This window comes from Falco naumanni, chromosome 6 (genome assembly GCF_017639655.2).
Source record: "Falco naumanni isolate bFalNau1 chromosome 6, bFalNau1.pat, whole genome shotgun sequence".
Classification (NCBI taxonomy): Eukaryota; Metazoa; Chordata; class Aves; order Falconiformes; family Falconidae; genus Falco; species Falco naumanni.
In genome coordinates, this window is record NC_054059.1 from 4,801,042 (window position 1) to 4,815,254 (window position 14,213).

A 14,213-nucleotide genomic window follows, 5' to 3' on the forward strand; every position below is an offset into this window, starting at 1 on the left:
AAAAAGTAAAGCTTATTTTCTGAGTTCTGTATCCACTGGTTTTGTTTAATTAATGATACAAAATTACAGTTTCTAGTCCGAAGAGCAACTGTTTTTTTTTCCCCCCAGTCCTGCCACAAACCAATTGCATGCACAGTCTGGCAGTGTTGTCGGCAGCTCTTGGGAGAGGGAAGAGCACGAGCTGAATGAGAGGCAGTTTGCCATACACCAGAGACAGGTAAGGGGAGCTGGTACCTCACTCATTCATAATTAATCTCCCCCTAGCTGAGATAGTTCTGGAGACAGATGGGAAATTGAAATGTGAAAGTTTTCCCTTAGCCAAGGTAAGGCATAATGCTACATGTCTATCAGTGAGTTAAGAGCCCCCAGTGTTGAATAAGGAGGGGTTTAACCTGTGGTTAGCAAGTCCAAATTCAGTTGTGGTTTCAATGCAAATGCAAAGTTTCTGTATTTCAAATCTCTTTCTTTTTCTTTTAGATTTTATTGAGATCCTAGGCTTTACTTTAAAGGGTAATACCCCATATGCTACAAGAGCCACTTCTGACAAGGCAGTGTTGAGGTACCATTTTTAAAATTAGAAATTGTGCAATAAGTAATCACTTTCCAAATAGTGCAGTATTTCCAAAATGCCTGATCTGTGAGTCTCCGTTTTTATGTATCATTGGAGTTACCTACACACAATAGGGACCATTATTGAACAAGCCATGTCTCTTTAAAACACTGGTTTAGAATAAACCTAAATCAATTTAGCATCCCATAGGCACTTTAAAGTCAGGAGCTGTGTAACTGTAAAAGATTGGTTCCAGCAACTTGCTGTAGTTGAGGAAATCTTTGTAAGCAATTCAATAGGCAGCGGCCTGGAGTACTTAATGGATTCTTTGAAGAGTTAAAATGCATCCTTAAGCATGCACTGGAACATGGATATTAAAATGTTACAGTGCTGGAATGTCTTTTCTAAAATTCTGTGATTACAGACATGCTATGCGTTAGCGTGGAAGTGTGATTGACAGGAGCAAACTACTCTGATAAAGTATAATTCAAATGGATCATTTGAAGCCTCATGTTTTGTGATGGAACAATTATTTTTTTCTCATTAAAAGAAAAATTCTGGGTTTTCTTGCATGTGAAATTGCACTCCTGTGATAAAGTTTTATACTAAGGGAGTTAATTCTGTGAAAGTACTGCAGTGATTTTTAAAATAAATTTTAAAGAACCTAAAAACTCCAGCCATTTTTATATGTATCATCAGATTAAGTTGAAGAATTAAAGAAAATCACCCTAAACAGGTCATCATATACGGTAGCAACTGTTTGCTTTAATGACATGTTTACTGTCCCTGTCATTTGCAATAGTCATTGCAGAATATTTTTTTCTTAAATTGAACATTGAGCTTTTTCCATTTTTGTGCAGAATCATGTGCACGATGTTATTACATCGTGATCTTTGTTGCTGCGGCTTTATTTCTGTCCTTTTCAATGGGGAAATCTGATCATTAACACCAAAATTTCATATTCAGATTCTAAATATTTATTGATAGCCACATATGAATTTACTCAATTACCAACAAACACCTCAATTTCACCCATTTCAGCTGTGTGGAAAATGAGAAATTAGCTTGGTTGGGAAGCTGTTGGGCTCCTCTGATATGGTGCATATGGTTGACATCCGACTTGATTTCCCACTGTATTAATATCTGCACATTAGCTCATGCACATCTCTTCTAATGGCTACATTTTAAAAAGAATCTAACAGACTGTTCCTTTTCATTTTGCTTTTGCCTTGGTATCTTCTGTGTTAACTTTCTCATTTTGCTGTCTCTGTGTAGGTGTTTAGTCATGAACAGGTCAGATACCCAGTTTCCTTGGTTCCTGCCAGTCTATTTTCTCTTTGGCTTATAGGCATTACGAGCTACAGGCTAGGTCTTGGGGAAAAAAGCTACTGAAAAAATACTAAGTACAAAAATAGCTGAATTGTATAAAATCCATTACATGCTACTAACATCCTTAAAAATTACTCAACATATTTATGCTGTAGCTTGGTATGTATGCACACCATAAAATACATGTTCATATTCAAGTTACAGTTCATGCTGGCAGTCAGATTCTAAACATTTCTTCATCATCTCTGGAACATATTTTACAAGATAACATTCATATGGATAGATATGTCCAAGGAAAAAATAGATCTAATGCAGCAGTCTGTCATAATGTCTCTTGGACTAAACTAACGTTTTTAATAAGGTAAAAGATTTTCAGGAGACTGTCAGAGGATATGATCTACTGAATCTTTTCCTTAATAATACCAGAAGCCATGATGAGAAGGAATTATTTATTGCAGAACTGCTGAGTACCAGAAGGTAGAGAAAAAACTATTGATATCCTTTCTGAAAAAAAACCCAACAAATCCAAAAACCAAAAAAACAACCAGCAACAACAAAAAACCCAAACAAAACACCAAACCAGTAACTAAACATGCATTAGCCTAAATTGTGGAGAGTTGGGATCCTCACAAATCACCTCACAAATGAGTGCAGACGTGAGAGACAAAAAACCCACAGTGGCCTAGTGTGCAGGCCAGAACATTTGACAGTCCATTCGAAGCTGCCTTCTTTCACAAAATGCAGGCCAGGACAAGATGATGCACTTATCACAACAGGCTGCATGCATGTACATTGAACCATGTGGAGGTGGTCTGCGTGAGATCGGTTGCACCGTGTGGTCCTCAAAGGCCCATGTAGTAGGCAGGGAGTTCCAGGACAGTATCAGCTGACTTCACTGTTACGGCAGGATTTACCCTTCTTAGATAGGTTTTTACCCCCGCTCAGTGTGAACTAAAAGCCATTCTGGACTCTGCTGAAGTAAAGGATAGTGTCAGTACAAATGTAAGTATAAACCAGGCATGAACGTGTTCACACTGGAAATCAGAAGTGGATTTCTAAAGCAAGAGAGCAGCAATGTTGTGGAGCCTCTGCTGAGTGCAGGGAGAGCAAATAGCCTGACTATGTCCAAGAGGAACCTCAGCTTGTCGATAAAAAGGGGTATGAGTTGTGGTGATCATGTCACTTCCTGGAGATTGCTAGCATCAGGGAATGCTCATGTTCTCACCAACACTCTTGAGTTTCTGACCCAGATGAACTCATGTTTGCATTTAGGTGTTTATATGTCAGGCAGGTGTCTGCTCAGCTAGTAGCAATCCATTCATCGCTGCAAGTTCACGTTCTTGGTCCTCCTAACGGAGCTGCCTCCTTGCTCCTTGCCATGCAAACCCCGAGTCTTGTACTTAGTGTGTGCTGCCTTGCTAAATGCTGCCCACGTCCGTCCTCAGCTTTCTGTTATTCCAGATAAAACAACCATCCAGCAGGTGGGGAGCCAGTAATGCTTTCAGATTCCTTCACACCCAATGCTGCAAGTACCTTTTTGCAGCTGGAGTTCCTCTAATGCTGCTGGTAAAGCTGCCTAATTGGATGGAGTGGTGGATATCCTTAGCAATAAAGTTAAAATCTTTAACCAGAACTCCTAGGGTTTCCAAAAGCCTCACCACCCATTTTGCAGTGTTATCATTCCAGGGACCTGACACCTGTGATACAATTCCTACTTGTTCTGAGGTTAAATCAGAATTTGATTGAATATTGATTGAATTTTCTTATTGATCATGTGTATCCATATCAATTTGGGGGCTACTTTGATAATGGCCAGAGCCATCTGAGCTGTGGGAAACAATCTATTTCAACTGCCTTCGCAAAGCAGTATACCGAGAGAAGAGGGGTGTGCCTTCTGGGAAATCCAGTAGAGCCAAATCAAAAGGTCCCAGGGGCCAACAGCTTTGTCTCTAAAACCTGCACTGAGAAGGGGAACCATATTCTGCTTTTCTGCAGTGCCCTTTCCAAAGACTGAGTCTGGTGAGCCAAATGATCTGATCCACAAATTGCTTCTCTTTCAGTACTCCCTTTGCAGCTGCTTGAACTCCTTTTCACTGCTGTTACGCCATTCATTGTGCTGTCTGGTCTCACATCCTAAATGCTGAATGCAAGCTCTGCAGCAGAGGCACACGAATCAACTCGCTCCCACCAGTGCTGTTCCCCTTGCTCAGCACTGTTTCCAGTCCTGTTCCTTCAGCAGTTTCATTTCATATTTCAATCCCACATTTTCTATCTATAAAGCAGCAGTTGTCATTCCAAGTTCTGCAATTCTTCATAAAGCCCGTTATGCAGAAGCTTAAGTACTGGTTTTAAATTGAGTGTTCTCTTGATGGATTTTAGATGCCTTTCCTGCTTTTCTCAGTGCACCCTCTCCCATGAAAGCTTCCTGCTCCATGAACTGACTGCATCCTTAAAAGTTCTTCAGGATGGAAGACATTCATTCACTTCTCTCCCCTCTTTATATTGCTACCATTAATAGTCCCCATAAAATTCAAGCTATAAGTTTCTGATTTGAATACTTAACACCAGATTGCACAATTGTTTTCAGCTTTTGTTATCTCTCTTTCAGAATAACAAAATTCCTCTGCAGCCTGCATCCCCTGCCAGTCTGCACCACTGTGAGTCACTTTGCTAGACACCTTTCACCACCTGCAAAAAAAACCTGCAAGCAGGTACACACAATTTAGGACTGTAAAGTAATTCATTGGTTAATACAGGTAGCTATGACTAGTAGGCTACTAGACTTAGCGTTAACATGCTCACATCCCTCTGCAAGACACCAGATGAGTCTTGACTGGCCAGTGTCACCAAACTGCCATCTTCTTGACTCTGCTTTTTCCTTCCAGCATTTTACACCTTTGCACATTGGTCTGTTTCTCCTGGACCGCATCTCAACAACCCTACCTCCATCTCTAGTTCTGCCTTATCTTGCCTGGCTCTGCTGTGCAGCCCTTCCTCATGGCGTAGCGATCCCTTGAGAGTGCCGAACCCAGGCTGCGGGGCTGGGCTGTGGAGCTCAAGCAGCTGAAACTGCAGAGGTGGTGACTTGCTGCCAGGCAGTGGAGGTTGGGTTAATACAGTTGGCTGGAGCCCAGAGAGCAGTGCAGTTTGCCAGAGGGTGGGTACAGTGGTCATCAGAGCCACTCTCTGGGCTCCCCTGACCTGTGATTAGGGGCTTAGTCCAGTTGCCCCCATGGGTCCCTCGTGTTGTTGAAGGTGCTCTAGGCACTCCACGTGCCCTTCACCTACTGCTTTGTTCAGAATGGCACCAGTATCCCATATCATACCCTTCTGCTCTGTATGGGTATCTGGCGTACCTTAGGATACCTCATATGGCATCAGATGCTTATATGTGTGCAGTTGAGTCAACCCCTAGTTTTCCACCAACCATCTGAGAAACTCCTGTGTGTCCCAGATATCTGCAGGAGGCTGGTGGAGACACCTGATAACTCAGTATGTCTTGATTAATGACACAGTAATCTGTAATCATCTTTACACGGATTGTAAAACACTTTTTGAGGAGCTTTAAATTAAAAGCCTGCTCATAAATCCTTTATTCCCATTGATGAGTCAGTAGGAGCTGTATCAAGCAGGTACCCACAGGTTCACATTAAAGTTGTGAGTAATGTTTTCAGAATGGATGGGGTGGAAAGACTGCTTGATGGCAGTCCAACAGATGTAATCCTGACTGCTTTCCCTCTGGCTGCTGTGTAATTGTGAAGACAGATGCTACCTTCCCAGAAGGAAGCTTATGGGAGTAAGTTAAAGTGAAGGGGCATGAGGAGCAGCTCGCATAAGGAAAAAGTGACATGAAGAAAATCTGGGGCCTGAAGCTCTGGAGAGGGAGGATCATGAAAAACTGGCTGCATGAGTCAAAGTCTATGCCTGGTATTTTCTCCCAGAATAGTGGCACAGGAGCAAAGTAATTTTTAATGAGGAGTTCACAACTACTCGCCAACCATCTAGTGCTCTCTGCAGTTTGCATGGTAAAGAATATGCATCAGAGAAAGTTTCTGTCGTTATCTGTAGTTACTAACACAGAGTAACTAGATCAGGGAACCAGAGTCATGAACAGCAACTTAGATTTGTGCCTTTCTTTGCATGTTTCTTCTGAACTAGAAACCGTCTGAACTATTACAACAATGAGGCCAGAAGGGTGTGAGTCAAGTGACTGGCATGACTCTTCCCATTCTTCAGGGGGGAAAAAAAAGGTGATAAATATGGGGTGATAAATAAGTGCCTTTATTTTGACTTCACACAGTGTGGACTACTGCAAGATGTTCCAGAAATTGCACTGATGTTCCAGATCAGGCACTTGATTGCTTGGGCAGTTACATCAATCTGGTAACTTCTTTCGTTCTCTCTTCTGTTTCTGAAATAATGCTAATTAAAAGTCAGCTGGCAAAGCTGCCTGTTTTGTGAGATGGTTGCTTTAGAACTAAGCTTGAAGAAAAGACAATAATCACTTTCCTGAGAAGCACCATGCATCTGTGCAATTGCTACAGGGCATTGGTTACACAATGCCGTGCTTGTTTTTATCGGTGAGGAGGAGGTGCACTTGTTGAATCCAGATTTACCAGGTCTGAATTCACATAAAGGATTTTAAAAGCTGAGACTGTATTAGTCACCAATGAGCGCAATAATGATTTCTCTTCCAAATGAGTCATATCTGTTCCCACTCATAATATAGGTATATTAATATTAGATTCTTTAATTCCATTAGAGTTTAATTCTGCAGTCAACTGTATTGACAGAATAGCATTATAAATGAAGCAAACTGCTCTACATTTTGTGAATTATGAAAGCAGGGTGTGGATGCTTTGTGCAAATAATTATTGTATTTTCATAAGCTTGTGTGATCTCAAAACTCTAGAAGAAATAATTTGTAACTCAGTTGACGAGACAGCCTACAAAACATACAAACCCAAATGAACTGACTTTAGATAAGCACTTAACATATAGATATTAGCATATAGATATTAACATATACACTGCTGAAATGTACCTTACCTCACACAATTATATGACCTGCACAGAGAAATGAACAATAGTTCAACGTCACATCACATAGCCTAAATCCCTGAGATCTGCAAGAATATGCGCTGATACATCAGACCCAAGTACAAAACCCGAACCCCTGTGTCACACAGGTGTCCTGCTGCCCAGAGAAAGGGGAGGTTTCAGGAGTAACTCCCTCTTCGGGGGCTTCTGCTAGGGGCTTCTTGGTGTCCATCCCCCCAACTCCGCATGCTGAACTCCATGATTCCCATTCCTACCTGCTGAGCTCTCCTCTCAGACTTTTAAAGTCAGTTCATCAAGAGTAGAGTCCTACTGTTAAAAATAAGAGGGTCTATCGAGTGAAATGTTTGTAATTCTTTCCAAGTGAGGGGAAATGCACGATACATTTGTATCAGTTATAGATAGCTATATATATCAGATGCAGCTATATGTACACACATATGAAAATACCTAACTAGGATGGTCTTGAACAGAGATGACTTAGCCTAATCTCCATTTGCAACTAATGGAGAAATCCAGGAACTTTGAAAGCATGATTTGTTGGATCTACGGCTAACATCTATTTGAGGCAAGATGAACTCTGTGTAAAAGCTCCTGGTTTTCTCCATTAGCTATAAAGTGAGCCTCTGGTAATCAGCTCAGAAATATGTACCCCTAGTTTGCAATTGTCCAGTGGAATTCTGCCCATATGCTTGCTCTGATTTGGCCTTTTTTACCCAGTAGAAATGGCTGCAATTGAAGAATTATTCATTTTATCAAACCTTATGATTGTCATTAATTAAGATGTAATATTTTTTTGCAACAGAGGGGCCTATATGCTTCTTCACTTTGAAGCTAGGTGGCTGTATTGGAGCCTCTGTTTTCATAAAAAAATAAAAAATAAAATTCAGTATACCACAACTTCACCAAGCTATACAAACATGAGCAAAATCATCTTCCTGGAAACCAAAAATCAAATAAAAATAGTTAGAAATTATTGCTGATTTTTTTTTTGTCAAACTGAAGCCTTACTTCAATGTAAAACATTTACTAAAGCCACTCAATTTTTTAGTATTTTGAGCTGTCAAAACTGATTCTTGCTGTTCTACAACCAATTTGGTGAAGTTGCATGAAATCTTTCTGCAAGGATTCAGCATGGTATTAAATAAAATCTTTGTTGCAGCAGTGTTCAGGCAAACTTTCAGTTTCTATATGATTCAGCTGAGCATGTTTATTTTTTCAGCAAGTTAGATCGTATGACAGGATACACAAGCTACCTGAAGTGCTGCCAGCATGTAGGATTTGACTGCAATTTTTCTACTATATTTGGCTGTTAATTGTAAAAAACTCACAAGTTCTAGCACAAAATGGCTTCTCTGTGCAAAAGTCTAAACAAAAGGCAGATGAAAACACAAATCCAAAGGGCATTTTTGATCAGAGGCAGGAAGAGGAGGGAGGCTGCTGGTGGGGACGTGTAACGCTGACTGTGCAAGAGCTGTGCTGTCCCTGCTCCTTGTCTGCCCCAAGCAGCTGCTGCCATGAGGGGCTGGGAATTAATCCCCAGATTTCTCCTCATATGCTGACTACCTCACAGGAATCAGCAGTTTCATCTGGCAGCATTCACCTCCTGCAGCTCTGATTTTTAACTAATAATACATCTCAAAATGAAAGAGGTCTTGTATTGCTAGCTCTACACAATTTCACGTGGCGATTGCCCCAGCACCCAGCCAGGCCACAACGTAGCTTGCTTAAATAGGGACAATGTATACATCCTATCAGTGAATTTCTGTTACTTAAAATTTAGGTCTGTTCAGCTTATTTTCAATAGCGCTTAGCTGTCATGTAGTTACAGTGGCTGTGTATTTCTTTTTTTAGCTAAAAGCCCAAGTTGCATGTTAACAGCAGGTGCTTCCTCCTTGAACTATATAAAATGACATTGTGTGGTCAGGGTCAAAAGCCAGAGCCCAGAAGGGAAAGCCAAACTCCACGTTACTCTTAAGTAGTTCATGATAACTATCACTTCTTGATTCATGCCATTATTCACATTATAATACCATTAAAAAAATTATCTTTGATCAAAATAGATCTCAGAACTTTTTACATGGAAATTCAGATTTTCAAACGCAAAATACTGCTGTCCTACTTTGGGGAAAGGCAAGATGTAGTCACAGATGGTCCCAGAGGCCTTCTCCTACCACACAGCAAGATGGCTCTGGCAAATGAGGAAAGGTGGGACATACCTGCTAAGAACAACCAAAACAGTTTGTAAGCACGACAACCAGTGCCTGCAGCTCACCATCTCCAGCAGTCACATCAGCCATTTTTAGCCAGAAATGCTGAGATGTCATCAAGAGTTTCTGGCCATCAAATGTACCCTGGGGTGCTTCTGGTGTAAGAGGGAACCCCAAGGTCTGATGCTATCCCTTCCTTTCTGCTATATATAATTATCTGTACTTTACATTATTTGTAGTGCTTTGTCCTGTAAAAAGGAACATCACTGTGCCCCTTCGAAAATTCAGCTACTTGTTAGGGTGGAGTAAAGTTGCTTTATTGATTTATTGCTGTTACCCCAGCATTACTGTGCAACAGAACAGGTAAGCGAAGAGTAACACCTTGTTTTGCAATTCTGAGAACACGAGGAGGTGAAAAACTCAAATGTTTTTGTTTACAACTGCACTCCATTGCTGTTCAAAGAAAAGACAACTAAGACATCAAAACATGAAAAAACTATTTTTGTAAAGATGATTTAAAAGAATGTTAGAGAAACATGGCTGAAATTAAGGACAAATCATGAACTAGAGACATGAGTTTCAAGCTTATGCTATTGAAGACAAGCACATAAAAGCTGAGATGTTTCTCTTTTACAGCTTGTACTGAATTAAAGGGAAAGTGACTGCAGAGATTATGACCACTTTAATTTATGTATTTCCTTAAATATAAATTTTTAAAAGTGCTATCCCAAGTGTACTGTGGCTGTAACGAGGTGGGAGAGAAACCAAAGTTGTAGGTGCAAACAAATACTCCTCTGGCATTGCGGCATGGAGTGATTTCCTCATCAAGTCAAGCTCCTGCTGGTTAATTCTTGCCTAAATTAACGATCGATCGTTGGTGTCATGACACCATTTCAGTCTTTTGCGATCCTGAAAACCAACAAACAAGATGCTGCTAAGTCTGAGAGGATGGTTAAGTCTTTTTTTTTTTGGGGGGGGGGGGGGGGGGTAGGGGGGTGTCGGTGGATCTGTGGGGTCCCGGAAGCCCCTTGTCTAAGCCCCCAGTTTACGAAACAATCGACTCTTGCCAAGAGGTCTTGGGGCACCTCACCCCATGGCAGCTGCGGTTGGAGCCTGAGGGGAGAGGGGGCGCGGGGGCAGCGTCACGGCCGCAGCCACCACGGCAGAGCCGCGGCCTAGAGACTGCGGCACCGCCTCCCAGCCCCTGCGCCCGGAGCCGCCGCTCTGCTGCGGGGCCCGGCGTCAGCCATCGCTGCTGGAGACCAGCTGCTTCCTCCACGCTGCCACAGGGAAGGAAGGGCGGCCTGGGAATTCCCACTTGTGCAGCACAGCCGTACGGACTGCCCGCCCGCCGGCCGGCCCTGCCGCGCCCCCGCCGCCCGCCCCGGCTGCGCGGCCTGCTCCGGGCTCCGGCGCTGCCCGGCTTGGGCGGGCCCTGCCGCCGGCCACCCCGCGGGGCCGGGCCGCGGGGCGGGGACGACGAGGCCCCGGGGGCGGTGCCGGCGCGGCAGGTGCCTCCCTCCGCCGGCACGGCGGGGCTGCTGCCGCCGCTGCCACGTCAGGGGAGTTTCCCGAGGCGAGGGGAGGCGGGCTGGGCTGGGCCCGGCCTTTCTCCTCCTCCGCCCCCGGCCCCCGCTGCCGGAGACGCTGCGGAGGGAGCGAGCGAGCGGTGCCGGCTGCCATGGAGGCCCGGTACAACCTCAAGAGCCCGGGTAGGCGGCGCGGTAGGCCCCGCCGGGCGCCAGGGAGGCGGTCGCCGGCCTCGCCTGCAGGCCGCGGCCGGGCGGGGGGCGGCTGGGCCGGGCGGGGGGGCGCGGCCGTGCCTCAGGCTGCCCAGGCCGCCGCTTGCCAAGGCGGGCGGGCGGCTGTGCCCGCCTCGGGGCCGCCGCGGCTCGCGGAGGGTTCGGGGGCCGGGGCCGGCTGTCGCCTCCCGGGGTGCGGCGGGACAGGTGCAGCGGCCGGGCCGAGGCCGCGGAGGGGAGGCGGGATGGCGGCCCGGGGCCGCGGCGACGCCCACGGGTGCGGGTCGGCTGCGCGCCGGGGCCGGGGCGGAGGCGGGCCGGGTCCCCGCTGCCCGCAGCGCGGTGGCGTTGAGAACTCCGTTGGAGCTGCAGTCGGTTCGCGACGCTGGGAACGCCCCGGCTGCCCGGGTGTGTGTGTGTGTGTGCCCATGCTTCTTTGCTGGTTCGTCGAAGCGTACCTTTTTCTCCAGGTGGCTGAGCCCTGTTCCCCTGGGTATCGCCTCCTTTCCAAGTAGGTGCGTGTGAGGGGACAACCATAGCTTAGCTTGGGTGGCCTAAGTTTGTTTTATAGAAGTGTTACCGTACGCGCTGTATTTACGTGTGTTCATGGGATTCTGTGTTAAAATTCATGCCTTATACCTCCTAGACTTTCTTGTAAATCTTTGTGAGAGAGGTGCCTCGAGATGTTGGAGATATCTTGAGAAGCAGCGCTGGAAGGGAAGGTCTTGCTTCCTAGGAAGGGAAACTGGAGACAGGTGGGGACCCTCCTGTCCGGCTGTGCTGGAGCAGCGGCCCCTCGCTGGCTGAGCTGGGCTTCACCTGGGAGCTGCGCGTGCAGCTGGAGGCCTGCCGCTGCTGCTGAGCCAAAAACCTCTTCCCCAGGTTGCAAGGGCCAGTTGGGTTTGTGTGTTGGTTGCTATTCTGCCCCAGCTTTCCTCTAATCAGGTTTTGGGAAATAGGTATTGTCAGCTTCCTATTATTATGATGAATAGTGGCTTTATTCTTTAATCATACTGCCCTATTACCAGCCTGGGAGGTGGGGAGAAACTGAGTGTTATGATGACTTGTACCTTACAAATGTAAATGACAGGTTTATTTGCAAAACATGCCTCATGTGGATGATGGATCTATTGCTAAATTATATCCCTCGCCCTCACACCAAAGTCGCATAACTGAAACGTAAGAAGGATCACAAAGCAAATGAAGTACTTGTTATAGTTTGAAGTATCAGGAAGGAGGACCTTTTTTTTTTTTTTTTCTGAGATATGCCAGATATGTTACATATGTGAATTTACAAAGTCACACAAACGTGCTCACTAGTTATGGTTTGCCACGTCATTGGAAATAGTGGTGGTGTGCTTTATGACAGCCTCCTGGGATCTGGGTGTGGAGGGCAAATACTTGTGGCTTAATTAGAAATGTTCTTCCCCTCTGTTGTTACTAGTCCCCCTTGTTTTCAAGAGAAAACAAGTTCCTTTACAGGAACTGATTTTTAGTACCTGTGCTATTCCATAGTAAAATGAACCTTATTTGGCAAAGATGAACAGTTCATACAGTGGGTCAATATTGCTTTCCCAAATTAAACTTGCTCTATAGCATATTAATGTAATAAATTATTTCTTTCCATATGGATGCTGAAAGTCTATAAATGATTTAAATCACTTTAAAAATCTCTGTAAGATGATTTAAACCACTCATTTCAATAGCCGCTTAATATATGTGACATCTTTGATTAAAAAAGATGGATGAAAAGCTATTGAATAAATAAAAAAAAATACTGTTTCTTCAACAGTTGTTGTCCATTAGATTTAGTTGGCTGTGTATAGCCATTATCTTTAGTCTGGCACTTCTCTTGCTAATCAGGTAGATAAGCATATGTGATTATTTAATATTTTTGTGTTTTACAATTCCTATCTTGTTAGAGTTGCATGTGCAGTTTAACGATGGTACCTTACACTTGCCATTCAGCTGAAGGCTTAAGATGGACATGTAGAGCGTTCTCATGTTGCAGTGGTTTTAATTGACATGAATGCACCAAAAGACATAAAATCAAATCTATCATGTTTCCTGTTTCAGATGGTTTATCATCTGTGGACTGAAGTGTTTATTTTGGTGACTGAGCCCTCTAAGGCTTTAGAACCAGTAGATGTCCTTGTGCCTGTTCTTGTTGCTCTGACTTGAATAGAGGAAGAACCAAGCTGCTAACCTTTAAGTCCTGGTCAGCTTTAGGGATTTGGAATGTGCTATCTTGAGAGAGTGAAAAAAAGTAATCGTTTTGTGCCTGCAGAAGAGGCTTCTCCTGTTGAAGTCTCCTGGCAGCACCTCAAATACTGTGTTCAGTTTTGGGCCCCTTGCTGTAAGAAAGATGCTGAGGTGCTGGAGCGTGTCCAGAGCAGGGCAACGGGGCTGGGGAAGGGTCTGGAGCACAAGTCTGATGAGCAGCAGCTGAGGGAACTGGGGGTGTTTAGCCTGGAGGGAAGGAGGCTGAGGGGAGACCTTATCGCTCTCTACAGCTGCCTGAAAGGAGGGTGTAGGCAGGTGGGGGTCGGTCTCTTCTCCCAGATGACAAGTGATAGGACAAGAGGAAATGGCCTCAAGTTGTGCTAGGAGAGTTTTAGATAGGATATTATGGAAAATATCTTCACTGAAAGGGTGTTGAAACATTGGAACAGGCTGCCTGGGGAAGTGGTGGAATCACCATCCTTGGAAGTGTTTAAAAAATGCATAGGTGTGGTTAGGGCCACGGTTTAGTGGTGGCCTTGGCAGTGTTAGGTTAGCAGTTGGACTTGATGATCTTAAAGGTCTTTTCCAACTTAATTCTATGTTTCTATCAAATCTGGTTTTGGACTTGAGCAAACTCTGATTGCAGATGGTGACATCTGTCTTCTCAGTAGTTTTAAAGAAGGTAAATACTGCTTACGGTTTTAGTGTAAGTTATTTTAATGATTATATATAATATATATATAATAAATATAGTAGGCTTTGTCAGAAATATTGTAGAGGAAAACACATTTTAAGTAGGAAAATTTTGTTCAAGAAACCCGTGCTTTGATCTTCCTTTTAAGCCTTTTAATTAATTCTGCTGTAGAGGTAGGACAGGAACCGAAGTTCTTCTATGGTTATACATGGCTACATGGAATCATTCTTCTGTGAGTAGGTGTGCTAGGCCAGATTAATGAACGAGGATCGATTAGGCTCTTAGTGCCTTTCTTTTTGTGTGCTTTAAAATAGACTGCATGAAGAGCTATATTGCTACACAACTTTGTGCTGCTGCTAATTGTTCCTAGTCAATATATTAATCTTCTTCCTTTTCCCAGTTTCTCT

At 44.1% G+C, this 14,213-nt stretch overlaps 1 protein-coding gene across 3 annotated transcripts in view; it reads left to right on the forward strand.

Annotated features, from left to right (window-relative positions):
• The first annotated feature begins 130 nt into the window (after positions 1–130).
• The window catches only part of UBE2J1 (ubiquitin conjugating enzyme E2 J1), a 43,043-nt gene continuing 28,960 nt past the window's right edge, over positions 131–14,213 (forward strand). For 2 of the 3 annotated variants that reach the window (XM_040599045.1, XM_040599043.1), the window contains exon 1: positions 10,663–10,859. Coding sequence is in view for 1 of the 3 variants with exons in the window: in XM_040599043.1 (XP_040454977.1) it covers positions 10,829–10,859 (31 nt within the window). In the remaining 2 variants the exon portion in view is untranslated. Of the gene's footprint in view, positions 218–4,487; positions 4,591–6,179; positions 6,263–10,662; positions 10,860–14,213 lie in introns of those variants that run through there. The other variant, XM_040599044.1, reaches the window with a different exon arrangement.